At 56.3% G+C, this 20,152-nt stretch overlaps 1 protein-coding gene across 2 annotated transcripts in view; it reads left to right on the top strand.

Moving 5' to 3' along the window:
- Positions 1-1,007: 1,007 nt before the first annotated feature.
- GPR137B (G protein-coupled receptor 137B) overlaps positions 1,008-20,152 on the top strand; it is a 50,273-nt gene continuing 31,128 nt past the window's right edge. Inside the window, exon 1 of one of the 2 annotated variants that reach the window (XM_042907438.1) lies at positions 1,008-1,593. In XM_042907438.1, coding sequence (XP_042763372.1) covers positions 1,180-1,593 — 414 coding nt within the window. In that variant the 5' untranslated portion in view covers positions 1,008-1,179. The remainder of the gene's footprint in view (positions 1,594-20,152) is intronic. The other variant, XM_042907437.1, reaches the window with a different exon arrangement.

The following is a 20,152-nucleotide window of genomic DNA, read 5'->3' as shown; positions in this document are numbered from 1 at the left end:
GCGGCGCGGTGTCTGGCGGTGCGGGACCAGGGGACGGGTGCGCTGCTGGGGCGCGCGGGCGCGGTGTCTGGCCGGGAGGGCTGTGCGGTGCTGGGGCGCGCGGAGCCCGGCGGGGCAGGGGGCGGTACGGTGATGGGGCGCCCCACACAGTATCCTGCGGCTGGAGGTGCGGTGCTGGGGCACGCGGCGCGGTGTCTGGCGGTGCGGGACCAGGGGACGGGTGCGCTGCTGGGGCGCGCGGGCGCGGTGTCTGGCCGGGAGGGCTGTGCGGTGCTGGGGCGCGCGGAGCCCGGCGGGGCAGGGGGCGGTACGGTGATGGGGCGCCCCACACAGTATCCTGCGGCTGGAGGTGCGGTGCTGGGGCGCGCGGCGCGGTGTCTGGCGGGGGCGGGGCAGGAGGCGGTGCGGTGCTGGGGCGCGCGGCGCCGACTCTGGCGGGGGCGAGACAAAGGGCGGTGCGGTGCTGGGGCGCGCGGCGCGGCGTCTGGCGGGGGCGGGCAGGGGGAGGTGCGGTGCTGGGGCGCGCGGCGCGTTATCTGGCGGGGGCGGGACAGGGGGCTGTGCGGTGCTGGGGCGCGCGGCGCGGTGTCTGGCGGGGGCGGGGCAGGAGGCGGTGCGGTGATGGGGCGCGCGCCGTCTGGCGGGGGCGGGCAGGGGGCGGTGCGGTGCTGGGGCGCGCGGCGCGGTGTCTGGCGGGGGCGGGGCAGGAGGCGGTGCGGTGCTGGGGCGCGCGGCGCGGCGTCTGGCGGGGGCGGGACAGGGGGCGGTGCGGTGCTGGGGCGCGCGGCGCGGCGTCTGGCGGGGGCGGGACAGGGGGCGGTGAGGTGCCGGGGCGCGTCGCGCGGAGCCGGGGGGCGGGGCAGAGTAGTGGCGCGGTGTCTGGAGGGGGGCGGGGCGGCGCCGGGGACGCGCAGTGCGGGGGGCGGGGCGGGGCCACGCGGGGCGAGAGGGCGTGCGGCTCGGGGCCGCGGGGTGGGCGCCCGCGGGCGCGCGGGGCGGCGCAGGGGCGCGCGGGGGCGGCGGGCGCGGCGCTGCCAATCGCAGACAAAGGCCGCCCCAGTGAATCATGTGGTGCCGGGGGAGGAAGTGCGGCTTGTTTTCTTTCCTCCAGTCGCCGGGCTCCGGGCGGAGCGCGATGCTCGGAGACCCCCGCGGGGGCGGCGGCGGCGGCGAGCCCCGATGAGGCCCGAGCGCCCCCGGCCCCGCTGCAGCGCCCCCGGCCCGATGGAGGCTCCGCCGTGGGACCCTCTCCGCAACGACTCGCTGCCGCCCACGCTGACCCCGGCCGTGCCCCCCTACGTGAAGCTCGGCCTCACCATCGTCTACACCGTGTTCTACTCGCTGCTCTTCGTGTTCATCTACGTCCAGCTCTGGCTGGTGCTGCGCTACCGCCACAAGCGGCTTAGCTACCAGAGCGTCTTCCTCTTCCTCTGCCTCTTCTGGGCCTCCCTGCGGACGGTCCTCTTCTCCTTCTACTTCAAAGATTTCGTGGCGGCCAATGCGCTCAGCCCCTTCGTCTTCTGGCTGCTCTACTGCTTTCCCGTGTGCCTCCAGTTCTTCACCCTCACGCTGATGAACTTGTATTTCACGCAGGTGAGTCGCGGAACGCAGCGCCGCGAGCGGGAGGCACCTGGGCGGGCGCTCACCTGGCAGGTGGCTCCCCGCCCTGCTCGGCGCCAGATGCCGGGGCGACGGCTGCCAGGGGGCGGTCACGGAGCCCCAGGGCTGACAGTGTATGGGAAAAGGCACTGGGCTGGGGTCACCCGAGCCCTGTCCTACCTGCAGGCCATTCTCTCAGGTATCGCCCTCCTATTCCCAAAAAAAGGCGAAAGCGAAAGGAAGTCAGGGCCGGAGGCCACCACGTCTGCCTCTGCCCTTGGCTCAACATGGTCCAGTGGGTGTCGGGCCCTCACTGTCCGGACACAGCCGCATCTTCCCTCACACACACATCAGGGTCGGTACCGTGGGAAGCGTGTCCGCCAGGAAGACTTGAACTGTAGAATTTCTCCTCCATCCCGTCATCCCAGGGCACCTAACTCTGAGCCTGGAAAGGTCATCCGCATGTTGGCCTCCAGATTTGGGCCAGACGCCGATTTTTTTTTCTCTTTTCTTTTCTTTTCTTTTCTTTTTTTTTTTTTTTTCTTTTGAGTGATGGCGGGGTGGGATTGTCCCGTTTCGGGTAAGATGTTTTTCATCTCCAGCTTAGGAGCCCTCTTGAATGAACTAGAGTTTACTAATTCATTTCACAGGGTTGCTAAACAGCAGTCTGGGGTTACACCCAGCTCCCCAGCTGCTGCGGCAGGAGGTCGGGCTTGCTGTCTGAGCCGGTCTGAGAGGCCCCCAAGAAAAAGCCATAAAGTTTACTGGGTTTCTTTTACGGGCACAGAGGAACCAGTTTATGAGGCATGTTGTTAATAAGCTAATGGGAGACCATGTGAATCGACTTGGCTGCTGTGACGGCTGCCTTGAGAAAAGGACAGCTATTGTAAAGTGCTGTGCAAATACCGTGTAAAGAATTGCATAAAGGTTTAATAGCACAATGCCATCACCATCATCTCTGATTCTCATTAGCTTTCCGAGCACTAAAGCATGCATTTTCACTAGGACTCTGCCCATGTCACCTGTTGATTTAAGAGCTCTCTCATGGGCAGAGGCTTTGTGCAAGCAGGCATTACATTCCTTTTCACAGCGTCCCTGTTTCTCTAAAGAAAATGCCATTGCTTAAAAAAAAGAAAGGCCAGAAAAGGTAGAAGCAGCCCATGACTGGAAATCTGGTGGAAATACGTTCTGACTGCAAAATAGCACATGTACCATTTAGTAGCTGTTATAACCTTATAAAAATGGATCCACACTTGAAGTCTGCTGATATGTTCTATGTAGCACCCTGTTTTCCAGCCCACAAGTGGTGGGTTTTATCTCTCCAGCTACTACTTTTAAGCTCCCAAACTGGTTGAGGCAGTCGGCTACATTGCAGACTACTCCAGCTTTTTAGTGGGATCAGAAAAAGATAGTTCCTGCAAGATACAAAAGTCAGATGGGTTGATGTTACTCTCAGCACTGTGACAGCGATCGTGTTTTGTACTGAGATCGTTTGTGCCCCTTTTTGAAGAAAAAAAAGAAAAGGGAAACGTAGGGCAGTGCCATAGCTCTCTGCTAATCACATGCAAATCCTCCGCTCGGCTGGATTAGGGCCAGGGCCACAGTTTCTGCACCATCTGCTGGTTGGCAAGTAAATGCTGAGTGAGGGAAAGAGTGACCAGGCAGACAGAGCTGCTCAGGCCAAGAGGCCTCAAGCTCTGGCCTCTTTATATCTTCCCAGTCTCTTTTTCCCCTTTATATATCCAGGGTGGCTGGCAGAGGAAGGTGGTGCCTCCGTGCTGGCATCCGAGACCCTGCAGAGCCATCCCTTGGCTTCCTGACAAATGCTCTGATATTTCTGGGGAGTTCTAAAGGGAGTCACCCTTTGGGGCTCAGCTCGGCGCCCAGCTCTGACGTCACTCTCTTCCTCTTCCCTCCCATGTACCTTCTCTTATTTAAAAAAATTTTTTTTATGTTTATTTATTTTTGAGAGAGAGAGAGAGACAGAGAGAGACAGAGCATGAGCATGGGAGGGGCAGAGAGAGAGGGAGACACAGAATCCGAAGCAGGCTCCAGAGCTGTCAGCACAAAGCCCGACACCGGGCTCGAACCCATGAACTGTGAGATCACGACCTGAGCTGATGTCTGACGCTTAACTGACTGAGCCCTGCAGGTGCCCCCCTCCTCCATGTGCCTTCTCTTAGACAAGGTTCTCAACCACTGGAATTGCCAGGAGAGAGAGCCTTAAGAATTCCTGCTGCCCGGTCCCATCTCAGAACAAGTACATCATATTTTGGGGGAGGGGTAGCAGGAAATAATTAAGAAGCGCCTACTGTGTGCTAGGCACAGTTCTGAGTGGTTTGCCTTATGCTTCACGGCAGTCCTCAGATAGTGTTCCCTTTTTGGGGAAGGTCAGAGAGGTTCAGTGACTCACTCAGGGTCACATGGTCAGTGCACGGAAGAGCCGGGAGACCCACCCACACTTCTGACATCTGAGTGTCAGGCCTGTCCCGTGTGGTACAGTATTTCTGGGAGAACGTAGCCTATTGCGTACGTGACACCTGTTCTGCGAGGGCGAACACCTGGCTGGGGAGACACAAAATGTACTGTGTACCACACAGTTAAGCAATGACTTCAGGGATCTAAGGGAGCGTATGCTTAAGCTTCAGGAGGCTTGAGTGGGAGTCGAGTCCTCAGAGAAGAGGTGGGTTTGGGGCAGTTTGGGAGGCTGCTTGGGAAGGAGAGGGCAGTGGCAGGGGACCGGCGTGGCAGAAGCCTGGGGAGGAACTGGAAGGTGGTTCTGGAGCTGGAGGAAGTTTTTACTGTCGTTGTCATCTGTGTCTGGCCCTGCGCCTGGGGCTCAGTGACGTGTCTGTGGATCCTCCTTGATGACCCGTGAGAAGGATCTTTTCACTCTCTCCTCCGAGGGTCGGAGAGGTGAAGACGCAGCCTGTGCAGCACCCGGTGAGGTGCCCTGACCATCCGAGTGCCGCGGTCCGGTCCCTCAGGGGCTGCACTCTTAAGTCTCTCCCCTTCCGTCTTCGGAATCTGGCTCTTCTGGGACTGGCCCAAGGTGGGGGTGGGGGGGTGGGGCGTGGACAGGGTTGTCTCAAGTGACTCCCTGCCTGTTCACTTCCAGCTTGTTCGCCTCTGGCTCTGTGGGTAACCCTGCCATGTGCCCATGTGGTCATGTCTACATCGTGGACTTGGTTTTGTCCTGGCCCCCTCTGCCCGCCCCCCTTCGTCCAATCCTGGCTTTGGGTGGGGCCACACAGGTCATGGGCTGGTGCCCACACGAGGTCTCCTCCCAGGCCCCCACCTGCCCCTTTCCTCTCTTTGCCCGCCTGGGGGCCCCGCCACCCACACAGGTCCCAGGTGGAGGCAGGTGCTGCTCCTGAGTCCCTGGTGTCCTCAGACCTCCATGGCACAGGCTGGCCTCTGGCAGGACTCTCTCCACAACCCGTTTTGTTCTCAGGTCTCCACCTCTTGGGACTGAGCGTTCCCAGCGCGGCTCCTGCCCGGGGAGCAGGGTGGCCAGGTCCCCTGCTTCCTGATCCCCCTGAGCAGTTCCCTTGGAGTTTTGTCTCCAGTGAACTGGGGCGACGGTCACATCTTCCACCATGAATGCTGCCCTCCTGCCGGCAGGCTGATTGAGGACTCCTCGTCTCCACAATCTGCCCTGTCATATGGCCTGGAAGGTGGGGAGTCGGCTAGTGGTAGTGATGGTTGTGCCCACTCTGAGCAGGCCCTGTGAAGGGTGTGAACGGCCGGCCCAGATGTCTGGGGCGCTCTTCGGAACACGGAGCACGGAGTACCTTTCGTTTCTGGCTCCGGGCCCCAGCAGCCGTGCCGGCCCCCACCAAGCTCCCCCTCGGCTCCTTGCTGGCTCGGAAGGGGTGGGGCCGAGGCGTGAACCGAGGCCTTTCCTCCAGAGCCTGCTCTTCTAGCACCATTTGCCCTTCCATTTGCCCTTCACATAGGGGTTTCCATCAGAGCAGGACCCTGACACCCGAGGCACGTGGGGCTGAGGTATCGCGGTGCCTCCCACCCCAGCTCCTGGGCCAGGGCAGCCCCTGGGCAGGGCGGGTCTGTCTGCAGACATGGTGGTGTGGCCGTGGGCTCGGTGATCCCCGGGCAGCTGTGTCTTCCAGCCATTCTCACTGGGAATTACGAGTCTGGACCCCAGACTCTTGGGAGTCCCTGAGTTCGGTTGAGTGGAGGGGGCTCAGCTTCTTGCTGCTACAGCTTTGTCTTGAGCCCGGTGACAGATTCCTGCCATCACAGTAGGGTGGTTTGAGGAAGGAAAAGGAGAGGTGCGCCCTCTCGGTGGGGGGAGATGTGGTGTGATTAATGGATGCTGAGGCAGGAGCCAGGACCGTTGCGCGTCTTACGGGGCAGCTGGGAAGCTGCAAGGGGGGTTGGGGGGGCGGGGCGCTGAGACTCATGGGAGGTGTCAGAGTCACCGTGGGGACCGGGGCTCATCCTGGGGGTCTGGGGGCCGTGGTGGGTGTCGGAGCACATCATGGGGGCCTGGGGCTCGTGATGTGCCAGTAAAGGCCTATGAATCAGGAGGCATCACTGGGAATGGAAGGAGCAGGGACTCTGGGCAGAGCTGGGTTCGAATCCTGGCTTCACCCCGAGTGTGGCTCCCGTGGCCGGTTATTGACCTTCCTCCCTGGGGAAGCGGCCACCATGGTGCCCATCCCCCTGGTTGGAGGTCAAAGGAGATACTGTCTGTGCGGCATCTCTCTGCACCTCAGTTAAGGTCCTCTTTCTGCCTCTAGCGGCAGGGACCACACCCCAGTGCTGGCTCTCCTTTTATCACCCCATCGGGTCACCGAAATGACTTTGACCACCGCGTGGCGGCATTTGTGTTTGTAATACGGTCGTGGCGCATGGCCTGGCCTCAGGGAGAGTGTGGAAGAGCCAGGAGCCTGGGAGAGTGGGAGGCTCAGCCGCCCGGCCCTTCATTTTGCAGGTGAGCCGACCGAGGCCAGGAGAATTCTAATGACTTGTCCAGGGTCACCCAGCCTGGCGTGAAGAGCCGGGATGAGACCTAGGACCTGTGAGCCTGTGTTTGGTGCACGCACGACCCCCAACTCAAAATGCATCCCTGTCCTCAGCCCTGCTGACAGGAAGCCAGGAGGCAGCCAGAATCGAGTCCAGGGATCCTCTCTCCCCCCGCCTCCCCCACCAGGAAAAGGGAGGTGTTGATCTTAGGAAGAAACAAGTCTTATCACATTTAATCAAGAAATATTTACTAAATACCTGTTGTGTGCCAGGCCCTGATCCAGGAGTTGAGCGGGGGGACGCTTGTAGGCTTGTTGGTGATTATGAAGAAGTAAGAAGCTTAGGAACACACAAGGCAAGCCTTTCACAGCCCCCAGGTACCTTATTTCAAAGCTGGGACCCGTCACACCAAGGCAGGGCATACGCTCGGCCTCACCTCTGTGCACTGCACCCATGATCTCCTTGTCCTTGGCACAGGCTCCTTGTGGTCAGTCAGTGGACTAACAGCCTCCAGAGCTGTGTGTGTACCTGTGTGCATGCCTGTGTGTGTGTACATCTGTGTGCATGTCTTTCTGTGTGTACCTGTGTGTGCGTGCCCGTGTGCATGCCTCTGTGTGTGTATGTACCTGCATGTCTTCCTGTGTGTGTGTGTGTGTAAGCGTCTGTGTATATGTCTGTGTATGTGCCTCTACGAGGGCATGGGCACACAGAGCCCAGGACGAGTTTCCTTATTTACCTTGTGTACCGCCCGGCACCAGCCTCTCCCAGGAAGTAGCTTCCCAGCTTTCTAAAAATTTCCCCCAGGAAGAAGGCTTCTAATTCCACAGCCTGGCTTCCAAGATCTCTCCTTGCAGCACAAGCTTTTAATTCTCCCTGCTCCCATTATTACTGCTTTGGTGCCGACCTAAGGTGAACCATATTTCATTAATGCCCTCGGCGCTCCTGGGAACGGTTAGACTCACACGGTATATGTGAAATCAAACCCCACTGACCACGAAGCCTTGATTTCCCAACAGCAGAGTCCGACCCAAGCGCTGCCGGCTTCATCCGTGTGCACCGAGCCCAGACCTGTGGCTCCTGTCCCCACCGGGAGCTTTGGTCTGGGTCCCACACACCCTGCTACCTACAGGGTTTTGTGGCATCTTTTTCCTCCCTGTCTTTCCCCAGGTCAGATGAGCAGGGCCTGTGGGGTTGGGGGTGGAGGCAGGGAGAGAGCACTGTCCCCAGGTGGGTATCATTCCCGGGGAGGGTGGCGGGTGCCCTCCCCAAGGACAGGGCTTTCATGTGTCCCCCATCTAAATGCCTGAGGCTTCCAGTGCCTGGGAGGGGCCCTTCCTGGAGGTGCTGGGCTGGGCAGTGAGGGCCGGGCTGTCTAGACGACAGACACTGACGGGCTCAAAGGCTGCTCACCCCCGTGACATCACCCTGAACTTCTTCGGTTTTCGAGAACAACACATCACGTGAGCTGGAGCGCTGCTGTCGGCCGTCGGTTCCTGTTCTTGCAGCTCCAGTGAGAGGAGAAGAGGCTCTTCCTGGTTTGTGGGCCCGTCTCAGCCCTGACGTTCCGGCAGGTCGGTTTTCCCGGGACAGAAATAGCCTCAGCAAACAATTTCAGACCATACCTGGCACGTTGGCATTCACGGAGGTTTGCAAAGGCTTGTAAATATTTTACCGTTTATTTATCCTGGGGCTGAAGTGTGGAGTCTGGTAACCAGTGGGGACAGATTGAGGCCGAGTGGTTTTTCTCTACAAGTGGGTTGATTTCCTCAAATTTGTGCGTGGAGGGCCCCGAGGAAGGAAGTGGTGCTGGGTGCGCACGTCAGTGTTGTAGGCCTTTTGAGCTGCATACGGTTTCTGCTGTGTATTCTTTTATTTATATATATATATGCGTGTGTATGTGTGTGTGTATGTATATATATATATATATATATATATATATATATATATATATATGTATGTTTCTTTTAAAAGGTAAAAGCTATTCTTAGCTCACAGGCCATACAAAAACAGACCGCGGGCTGCATTTGGTCCTTGGGACGAGGTTAGAACAAACCCAGCATTTACCACCAAGCTCCCGCCCCATCTTTATCTTGTTATTTTTGCTGGGACCCATCGGAAATGGACTTGGATTTTCATATGTCTCATGGTTAGAGAGCATCATTCACTCTCCCCTCCCCTGCCAGGGGCTGGGGAGAGACAGATGAGGGGCCTCGACCGGCTCGATGTCTTGTGACATCATCGGCTCTCTACCCCTTTAATCGCAGACATACTTGCTAAACGTGATCCACGGAGTAAAATTTCACACATGCAATGGAATCGGCTCCCGGGCTGCACCTGCCTCACGCTGCTCTCCTGGGCTTGCTGTTGGGGGCTGTGTCGTCCATCAGGCATGGTGCACGAACGGTGGTCACAGGGAGAGAAGGGTGCAGAATGTGAACACCACCAGCTCCCCTCCACAACCCCTCCCCCCGACCATGGCTAGGTGGCTAGGCCCCCGTCAGGGCTGCACTCCTGTCGTGAGGGGACAGCACAAGCACAAAGCTGTGTCCACATACAGCTTTCACACACCCTTGCACCGGAACCCAGAGATTCACTTCATTCATTCAACAAGGTATGTTTTTAAAATTAAGGTGGGGAGCACCCAGGTGGCTCTGTCACTTCAGCGTCTGACTTCAGCTCAGGTCATGATCTCGCAGTTCGTGGGTTCGAGCCCCGCATCGAGCTCTGTGCTGACAGCTTGTAGCCTGGAGCCTGCTTCGGATTCTGTGTCTCCCTCTTTCTCTGCCCCTCCCCCACTCATGCCTCTGTCTCTCAAAAATAAACGTTAAAAAATAAAATTAAGGTGAACTGCACATAACCTACAACTAATTTGTGTTGTGTACTGTTTAGTGGCATTTAGGCCATTCGTGCTATGCAGCTGTCATCTTTCTTTAATTCTAGAATGTTTCCATTACTCCAAACCCATCGGGTAGGCGCTCTCTGGGCAGCCACGGAGTGCCCTCTGTCTCTGCGAGTTGACCTGTTCTGGATATTTCTCATCAGAGGAATCACCCAGCAAGTGCCCTGGTGTGCCTGCTTCTCTCACCGAGCATAATGTTTTCGGGGTTCATCCACATCATAGCTGGTATCATGACATCATTTCTTTCTTTTTTAAAGTTTTTAAATGTCTTTTTATTTTTGAGAGAGAGAGTGAGTGGGGGAGGGACAGAGAACGAGAGGAGGACGGAGGAAGTGAAGTGGGCTCAGCGCTGACAGCCGACAGCACGACCTGGGGCTCAAACTCACGACTGCGAGGTCATGACCTGAGCCAAAGTCGGACGCTTAACCGTCGGAGCTATCCAGGTGCCCCACGACATCATTCCTTTTCAAGGCTGGATAATGCTCGGTTGTGGGCGTCTGCCACGGATGGTTACCCTTTCCTCCGTGGATGGACGTTGGGGTTGCCTGGTCTCGTGTTTCTGAGCACCTGTTACTCTCTAGATGCCGTGTAGACAAGATTAAGGTCGAACATGGCTCCTGCCTTGAAGGAACTTGGTGTTGAGGGGGAAGCAGACTACCTGACGAACATCTCTCGTGCCATTGGCCGACATTACTTGGTCACAGTCCTCACAGCGGTGACGCAAAGTGGGATGTCTCCAACAGAAGGTTGAACCAGTGGCTTTTGTTACCGTTGAAGTGTAGGGCAAATCTTGTTTGCTCCGGTTTGTTCATGGTGGCAGCTTCCTGGGGCCCAGAGCAGTATCAGGACAGAAGGGTGGTTCTTGGGGGGGATGGCTGGTTAGCTCCCATTTCTCCCCATGGGGTCATGCCGAACAGATAGAGTCCTTCCTCCCAGGACAGCCCTTCACAGATGTATCCTCCCGGGTCCTGTCCACTTGGGGTGGGACATTCTCAGTTCCTTTCATTGTTTCTGATGGGATGTGGGTTTGTCCCTCCCCATCCTGGTCCCTGTCGGCCCCGCCCCGTGTCCCACGGTGAGCGGTGAGCCGGGGTGGGGGGGGCAGCTCCAGGAGCACGAGGCCGCCCTCCCCGTGAGCCGTTTCTCCCTGCCAGACGGCATTGCTTTCTTAGGACAGACGGATGGCGGCTGTCTCCGGGCAGGATGCAGGGAGCATCGTCTCTGCCGTCTTCGTGTGCTCAGGCTGCAGGAACAGAACCGCACCGACTCTGCAGCTTGACAGAAATTTGCTGCTCACGGTTCTGGAGCTGGGAGTCTGAGATCAGGGCGTCGCTGTGGCCGGGCTGTGGCGAGAGCCGCTTTCTGGTTGCAGATGGTGACTCCTCTGAGTCCCCACCTGGCGGAGAGCAGAGAGAGCTCTCTGGGGTCCGCTGAAGGAGGACCCTGCTGACACCATCACATTGAGGGGCAGGACTTCAGCACGTGAATTTGGGGGAACGCAAGTTGGCAGTCAGTAGCAGGTACCGCACTGCCCCCAGCAAGGGCCAGAGTTCCCAGGAAATGTCAGGATCCTCCTCATTTCTGAGGCAGAAGGTTGTTCTGTGGGGGGAACCCCCGAGGCATTTTCACCGCTAACCTATTCTGTAGCTCTGCGTACCTTCCTGCAAGGATCCGTGGCGTAGCGAGACGTGGTGCACTGGAGGGGCGCGGGGACCTGCCTTCTTGGAGCCTTTGGGCCCGGCCGGCCGGTAATCCCCGGCTGAGCTTCCCGTGCTGGACACAGTGGCCTCCGTGCTGCTAAGGTGTTACTTATTTCAGCACATCCGGAACAATTACAGGCAGGGCCTTGACTGGCAAATCGGGAATGGCCTCTGTTGCCAGGGGAGTGGTTCAGAAACCTAGTAACGATAATGGCGCCTTATGTGGCCAAGGTCATTCCTATACATGAGGCTGAAGAGAGAGAATCCTGCCAGGGAGGCCGATCCGCATTGTCAGTCCCCGCCTGTCCCACAGGGAGGGAGGCCGCCTCTCCCTGTGGCCTCTGCCCAGCGGCCTTGGCAGGCCAGGGTGGGTCTCTGCTGCTGGGGGCCGTGGGACCCACCTCCTTCCTCCCCTGCAGGTGGGGCACATGTGCACCTGGACGCAAGGCCTCAGCAGTCATGGTGGGCTTCCCGGGGCGGAGGACGCAGGCTGCCCTCCAGAAAGGCACTTCATGTTCCAGAGTTTCTTTTCTTTCTTTCTTTCTTTTTTAACGTTTTACTTATTTTAGAGAGGACGGGGAGGGACGGAGAGGGAGGGAGACACAGAATCCAAAGCAGGCTGTAGGCCCTAAGCTGTCAGCAGAGAGCCCGACGTGGGGCTCGAACCCACGAACCGTGAGATCGTGACCTGAGCCAAAGTCTGTGGCTTAACTGACTGAGCCACCCAGGCGCCAAGTCCTAGAGTTTTAAAGGTAGAAGGCACCTTCGTGGATATTGGGACTTTGTCTCACTGATAGACGCGGAAGGTAAAGAGGGGTCCTCGGGGCTGAGCAAAGCAGGTTCACGGCCATCTGGCCAGCTGCGCCCCTGAATCCAGATACTCAGGTGACAGACGACAAGGAGAGGCGGTAAAACTGAGGGCCAGGGTTCGGTGCGTCGTCAGGGGAGGGCGTCCAGACAGAGGTGCACGCTCCCGGGCACCGCTGCCCCTCCTGGGCTGCCTGCCAGCCTGCCTTAATCAGTGTGGGGCCCGGAGCCTTCTGGAGCGGCCTGGCCGGTGTGGGCACTGTCAGGTGGAAGCGAGGTTGTGTTGACGAAGGACAGGGAGGGGTAGAGACGGAGCAGACTCGGCCTGACCAGTGGGAAGTGCAAACAGGAGAGGAAGGGAGGAGGCAGGTAGAGACGGTGAGGCCTTTCCCCGAGCCGTTCAGAGGAGGGCCGAGTGTCGGGGGCAGTTTAGGTGTGAGGCCCGGCTCCTGCCGCGCAGAGCTCCTAGTCGGGCTGCGGGGGTAACACAGACACGCACGTGCATGCACGCGCAGACGCCCGGAAAGGCATCTGTGGCTCTGGGTCCGCTGGACAGGACAGGACAGCACAGCAGACTCTCAGGGGACCGACCCACTGTCGGTACTTGCAGGGAGTTCTGGGCTTTACAGACGTGCAGACGGGGAGGCAGCATCACTGTCGGTCCTGAGATCACGTAGGAAAGAAGCTTGCCTGGTGCTGGGGGCTCCCGTGTTCCTCAGGTCAGCGTGAGGCTGAGCAGGACTCACTCCTGGGGCCATGAGCTTGCCAAGTTCAAAAGCAGGCGTTGGGGAGGTGGAGACCTGACCCTGGCCCCCCGTCACCTCCCTGCGGGTCCCTCACAACCTGGCCAGCCCAGGACCCAGACGGAGCACACCTTGCCTCCAGGCTACCGCACCCTAGAATTACAAGGCACGAACAGCATACACCTTTTTCTTTCATGGGGTTCTGTGGCTTTAAAGACACAGACAGCGGGACGCCTGGGTGGCCCAGTCAGTTAAGCGGCCGACTTCGGCTCAGTTGTGATTTCGTGGTTCGTGAGTGCAAGCCCTGCATCGGGCTCTGCGCTGATAGCACAGAGCTTGGAACTCTTTTGGATTCTGTGTCTCCCTCTCTCTGCCCCTCCCCCGCTGGCGCTGGGTCTCTCTCTCTCTCTCTCTCTCTCCCTCAAAAATAAATAAACGTTAAAAAAATTAAAAATTAAAAAAAAAAATAAAGACACGGACAGTCTCTGCAAAGACAGAGACACCGTGCTTGCCCTTGTTTTCATAGAGAGCAGACCTGAACAGCTGATCTCCCTAGAGCTGTCTTTTGCTCATCTCCAGGATTGCCACAGAAAGGGAGAAATCCCACATTTGGGTCTCAGGGACTTTGTCCTGTCACCCTGCTCTGGTGAATGAGGGTGCTCGGCATGGGGAAACACTGAGGCAGCTGACTAATGACTGTCACCTGGGGAGAACAGGCCCCCGGGTTTGCATAATTTCCCCAATATGTCAGGAAGTGGGCACCACAGAGGGACCTTAATAAGAGCAAAGAGCGAATGTGTCATGGTTCCTAATCTTTTCGAGTGTGAAAGTTCCTTTTATGGTCAAGAAAGCCTCCGTGGCCACAGTTTAGAAGTTGTGCATTTAGAATCGTGGCTTGAGAACATAACACAAGGACTAACAATAGTAACAGCAGCAGGGGGTAGCAAACACACAGTGTCTGCAGGGTGGCCACGGTTGTCTAAGTGCTGTGTGTGTGTGTGTTAATCCACCTAACCGTCACAGAAACCTATGAGGTGGGCACTGTTATTAATTTCATTTTACAGATGCGGTACATGAGGCACAGAGAGGTTAGGTGACTTTTCCAAAGTCACCCAGCTGATAATTAGTGGAGCCATGATTCAAGTCCAGGGGAGCCAGCGCGAGTCCACACTCTTCACCAGCTTTACATGTCTCTGTGCCAGAGACAGACACACAGCTGTGGCCTGTGGACAGTGGGATACCCGGCCTTAGTGAGAATGCATGAAGCAGGGTATGTGTTTCAGCCTTCGAATGTTGCAGACACGTCACAGCGGGTGAACAAAGAAGTTGCACAAAGGTAGGGAAGGTGGTAACATGTTCAGATGAAGTGAAAAACCAGGCAAGAAGGTACTGTGTATTCGTTATATGTGATACGTGTTACTTTGTGGACACGTACGTATTTATTTATATGCGATGTGTTATTTGGGAATACCTACGTACATAGTAAAAGTATAACCTCTCCTGGGTATAGTAATGCTAGATTCAGAAAGCAATGATCTGTGCAGAGGAGGGAGGGGTCAGAGTGGGGGAGAGAGATGCTGGGAGCATCGTGTTTATCTTTTTGATTTATTAAAAATAAAACAGACCTGGAGCAAACCTTGCAGGTCGTAACAGGTGGCCTGACCTGCGTGGTGGGTACATGAGTACTGGCTGTGTTACTGTGTTACTTCTTTGGGTATACGTGACATATTCTGTAATGAAGCTTAAACAGCCGTAAGTTTGCGAAGTTTTCAAATGAACGTGCCTACATGCATTTAAAAGTAGTGCGTGTGTGAGCGAGAGAGACCTCCTGGTTTCTTCCGACCTCAGCCTGCGTGGTGCACACAGTGTCAGCCCCACTCCGTTCCTGCGAGACTCTCCCAGGGACCACGGCACTGAGGATCCGGGGTGCAGCTGGGGCGGTGGGGTCTGGAGGCTGTTATGGGTGGGAAAGTTGGGGGGTGTCCGCCCTGCGTGTTCATTTCCAAGCGGCAGAGCTTCCGGGGATATGGAGCCCCGGAGACACAGGTCGTGTTTGGTGGGAGTTCATCAGGCGGGATGTCTGCATGAGACTCTGAATCAAGTGCACGTTTGGAAGTTCAGTCGGTCGTCGCAGACAGTCCCTCTGGGGCCAGAGAGCTTACTTTAGTTTCGCTGAATGCACAAGGGAGACCGTCCTACACGCAAAGAGTAGCATGGGGAGTTTCTGCCAGAAGCAGCCAACGTGACATTAGGAAAAATGATTGTAAGGCAGCAAATGCCAACTTGAGTCAGTAGGAGGAAAAGTAGGCAGGAGTTCAAAAGGTCGAGCGGGGTGGGTGAGAGGGTCAGGGACTGTAATTTACCAGGGGAAGGAGGCAGAGGTCAGCAGCCGCTCTCGAGCCTTTCTGCTTCTGTCCAAGCAAGTACGTCATCTATAGCCCTCCTGCATCATCTGAAAGGTGATGCAAAGGGCCTGGGGTTACCAAGGGGACCTCGGAGGGCCCATAGTGGATGGGGGGGTCACATTCTGCCCCAGCCACAGGGGCCAACTGGGGGACAGCTTCCAGCTTCACCCCATGTCTACCTGGAACTGGGTCTTAAATCAGAATCTGAGGAGGCAGGTTTGCGCAGTGACGTCCGCAACCCCAGATGACCTCTTGGGAAAGTCCGCTAGCTTTCCTCCCGTGGGCACCCGTTCTGGGCAGGACTTTCTACAGTGGTGAGAATGATGCTGAGCCCGTGGGGCGTCTGCGATGGGAAACACTGTATTTCTGTGATGGAGCAGCCACCTTCCAGGGCAGCAGCTGTGTGCTCCTGCCCTACCCTGTCCTCCCAGCCCTCACCACCATGGGGCCCCCCTGAAAACCCTGGTGTTTTCACCGACTGTGTAGACACCAAAGGGATGTCGGGGAAAGGAGACCTGACCCCTTCGTTCACCCTTCTCATTCCCCAAGAGGCAGCTGGGGCTCTCCCTTCATCAGAGCTCTAGCCAGACCTCACAGTCCCCCGGGGCCACCACCCCCTGCTGTCCCTGTGACACCATGCGGCCCCTCCTTCCTGTCTCAGTTTCCCTGCCATGGGCCTCCCTCTGAGGGTGCCCTCCACCACCCCCCATCATCTAGCCTCTCTCTCACACCTCCTGTCTCCAGGCCCCTCTCCCTGGGGCCTGTCCCCTCCCCAGGCCCCTCTCCCGTGGCCTGTCCCCTCCCCAGGCCCCTGTCTTGGCCTGCTGCTTGCTTCCTTCCTGCTCCTGCACTTGGGTGGGGACACAACCCGCTCCACACGGCCACCGCCCTGTGAGATTTACAACACTGTTACCACTCCTAAGGAGACCCCTATAGCCTGAAGCTCCCTGTGTCTCCCCAGATGCCCAGACCTGGGTCACCAATTACCTGCCTTCTGCCTTGGATTTGCCTTCACTTTCACCTCCCCTCTCAAGCCCCCGGCGGGCCCTTTGCTTCTCGTCCCCCTGCTGCCCCCACCCCGATTCTCATCATCCCTGCTGCCCCCCCGCCCCCTGAAAGCACAGCTCCCATGTCCATTTCCCCCGGTGAACACCTTCTGTGATGTCCCACCCGGGGACACACGTGCCTTCCTGCCCACGGGCTGCTGCTTCCCAGCCCTGCCGCTGTGCCACTGCCGTCCCGGAGCTGTAAGGTGCCCCCCTCGGCCGTCCTCCTCTCCTCATGTCATCTCAGGTCTGCTCCTGCCTCCTCGTGCCACATCCTGCCTCCTCATAGCCACTTACACCCCCTCGTACCCCCTCGCACCCCCTCATACCTCCTTACACCCCTCATACCCCCTCACACCTCCCTATACTTCCCTACACCCGTTCACACCCCCTCAAATCACTCATGCCTCTCCACACCTCTGCCCTCCTCACATCACTGGCATGTCTGTGTCTGGTTGTGAGTTTCTGGAGGTCAGGGACCAACTTTTCTCCATCTTACAGTTCTTGAGTCCGGATTCCGTGCGCCATGTCAGGTGACCTGATGTGAACGCCATCAATCTGAAAGCGGGAATGACACGGATTTTTGTCTGGTCTCAGATTTTCCTTAGCTATTCACACAGTCCCTGACTTCCTCCTCTCTGATTTTATGGGTCTGGTTTTGTACTGAGCAGGCAGGGCCTCTGCCGTCAGGAGCACCATAAAATAGGCAAGGATAATTAATCTTTGTGTGCCTGCCCTTCAGGAGCTGTCTCCTCTCCCGACCGAGTTCCTGCCGAGGTCAGCGGGAGCTAGCAGTGGCCTGGAGGAGATGGGCAGCCTGATAAGGGATCCCTGGCGGGCCAGAGAGCAGGGATTACCCAGAATGCTTAGCTCCACTTCTGGGCACTAACCAACCTTTAATGACGTCTCTTGGAGCACAGATTGGATTAGGGGTGAGTGGAAGAGTTTGGATTTATTTTGCTGGAAATTTGGTCCGGACATTTATGCACTTTTCATTAATGGGGGCAGAAACTGTGCTGTAAAAAATATACACGTACGTGTATTTATATGCACACGTGTGTTTGTACGTGTGTGGGGGGTGATATATAATAATGGAATGTATATATTGCGCTTTAAAATGGCAGGAATTTAAATACAGCTTTAAAGAACTTGACTTTTGGAGGATTAACTTGAAGGATAAAGGAAGATGTTCTCAGCATGGCTTGACTAGATTCAATTGCATTCGAGGCACACACTCATCACAAATTGTCAGCAGCGGGTTGAGTTTTTACAAATCATGGACAAGCCTTGTATTTTGATGTGGTTATCACCTTGGCTTTGAGTTTAGAGAGGATCAGATGATTTACGATCAGATTGTGCCTTTCCCTGGTGATGACCTTGTCCCTCCGGGCAAGGCGGGAGTTTGAGTTTTGTGGGGTTTCCCCCTCTTTTATTGCACAAGTCATTCTGTGGTCCCTCAGGGTGGAACCCCTCACCCACGGGTCCCCGTGCTCAGCGCACTCCTTGGCTGCTCTCTGTGTTTAAGGGGAAAAAGTCTGAGTATCATTTAAAAGTTATCCTTCCTTCTTGTTTGTTGTGACTATTATTATTGCCATCATTACTCTTACTAAGTCTGCAGTGAACAGTCCATGCTTAGTGCCGAACTCTTTTCCCGAACTCTTTTCCCTGGAACACTCATTCAGAAGACCTTACGTGGCCAAGTAAGTTTGGAAAACTGTTGCCTACCGTATGTTTTGCTCAAAGATTTACAGCAGATCGGAGTCTTTTCCAGACTCTGGGACGTTCCTGCAGGGAAAAACTGTTTAGCCTAGCAGTTCCTAAATGTGTTTGATCCCGTGACATTTATTTCCCTAACACTGATGAATTCTCAGTTCTGTGGGAACACCTTGGAAAGCTGTGCCTCCCAGGAAATTTCTTAGAAGCGGAACTGTTGGAGCAAAGCGTGTGACTGCTTATGAGGCTTGCATCCTGGACCGAGTTTTTGATGGTCGCGGCTGGGCACGCCGCCCTTCACCACGCTCCGAGAGGGGTGTTCTGGGGTCCAGGCTGGCCTCGGAGGCAGTCCCCCCGCACCTGACTCTGTGCAGTCTACGAACGTATGCAGGCGAGCTACAGAGGCAGGGGGCTGTGGGAAGTTGAGAAACGTCTGTTTGGTTTGTAAAGAAGGTGGGCAGGTGGGGACTCTTTCCACGCATCCAGCCTGAAGACCCAGCACTGGCTGGTGGCGGGAGCAGCAGGGAGCCCTGTTCGCCTGAGTTGACCCTGATCCACCCAGACTCCCTCCTGTTGTCTCTGAGCCACCAGGAGCTGCAAGGACCAGAGGGGGCAGTACTCCGGGCGAGACAAGAGGAGGCCGAGGTGCCCACCGCTGGAGCCCATGGCTTGCATGTCGGCTCCCAGCGCTCAGACCCGCTGAGGCCAGAGCCTCTTTCTGGTCTGCGTCCCATCTTGTCTCCTCTGGGTGTCTCCCCTCCAGCTGTAGGCCTGTTGAAGGCACTTGGCACAGAGCCGAGTCCACAGGATGCGACCACCTAGTCGTGCCCCGTCCGGGGGACGCTATCCCATGGAGTGCCCTTGGGCCATGCCCGGGAGCACCGGGATAGGCCCGGTGTGTACGAGTAAACTGAGTCACTCAGGCCTAAGTTACCTGCCGCTGACCAAGCCCCACTAAGTGTGGCACAACGTTAAAAATATTTGCACATTGACTTGACAAGGTCAGGCACTTTTTCAAAATATTGTAGTTTCGGGACACCTGGGTGGCTCAGTTGGTTCAGGGTCCAAGTTTGTGAGTTTGAGCCTGGTATCAGCCTCTGCTCTGACAGTGGAGAGCCTGCTTGAGATTCTCTCTCTCCTCCTCTCTCTGCCTCTCCCCTACTCGTTCTCTCTCTCTCTCTCAAAATAAGTAAATAAACTTCATAAAAAAAATACTGTGGTTTTTTCCACACTTTGATATCTATGAATTCTTAATTTTTATTATTATTATATTTTTAGATGTATGTTTATTTTTGAGAGAGAGACAGAGCACAAATGGGGGAGGGGCAGAGAGAGAGGGAGACAGAGAATCTGAAGCAGGCTCCAGGCTCCGAGCTGTCAGCACAGAGCCCGATGCGGGGCTCGAACTCACAAGCCATGAGATCATGACCTGAGCCGAAGTCAGACGCTTAACCGACTGAGCCACCTGAAAATGCGTTTTAAAAGGAGGGTTGGTAGTTCTGCTGATTGTAAAGCCTGTGGGAACAGGTGTGGTCCCTCCTCCCCCAGATACAGAGTCTGTGCCTGAGGGTCCCCGTCGGCAGCCTGTTATTGGAGACTTGAGGGAGGGCAGGAGTGTATATGTCTGGGGGGCTGTCCACGGGCCCTGAGCATCCCCTGATCTTTGTTCTTTGCATCATACCTCTCAGTGTCGTGTGATTCTCGTGGTGGCCTCTTCCAGTGTGTTTTAAATTAATGATTGCTGAGCTAGTCAAGAGTAGCGCTTTTTCTCAGGAGGTGGTCCTTGGACGAGCTGGATCAGAATCACCTGGGGTCAGGAATGTATTACAATGCAGATTCCTGGGCCCCTCCCCAGACCCAGCAGGTTGGCACCTCTAAGGGTGGGGCTGTGGGATTTGCATCTTTAACAAGTTCCCTGGGTGATTTTTTTTTTCCTTTTAATTGAAATATAGTTGACACACAATGTTACGTTAGTTTTCCAGAGTACAACATAGTGATTCGACAAGTCTGTACACTACTCTGGGCTCCCCATGGCGAGCATAGTGACCGTCCCCATACCACGTTATTACCTCATTTACTGTCTTCCCTATGCTGTACTTTTCATCTCTGTAACTTACTAATTTTCTAACTGGGAGCTTATACTTCTGAATATCCCCTTCACCTATTTTGCCCATCCCCCCCTCCACCCCAAGTTCTCTGCATGTAAGAGTCTGCTTGTCTGTTGTTGTTTTGCTTTCTCAGATTCCACATC

This window comes from Panthera leo, chromosome D2 (genome assembly GCF_018350215.1).
Source record: "Panthera leo isolate Ple1 chromosome D2, P.leo_Ple1_pat1.1, whole genome shotgun sequence".
Lineage (NCBI taxonomy): Eukaryota > Metazoa > Chordata > Mammalia > Carnivora > Felidae > Panthera > Panthera leo.
This window is presented reverse-complemented; position numbering and strand designations above follow the sequence as displayed.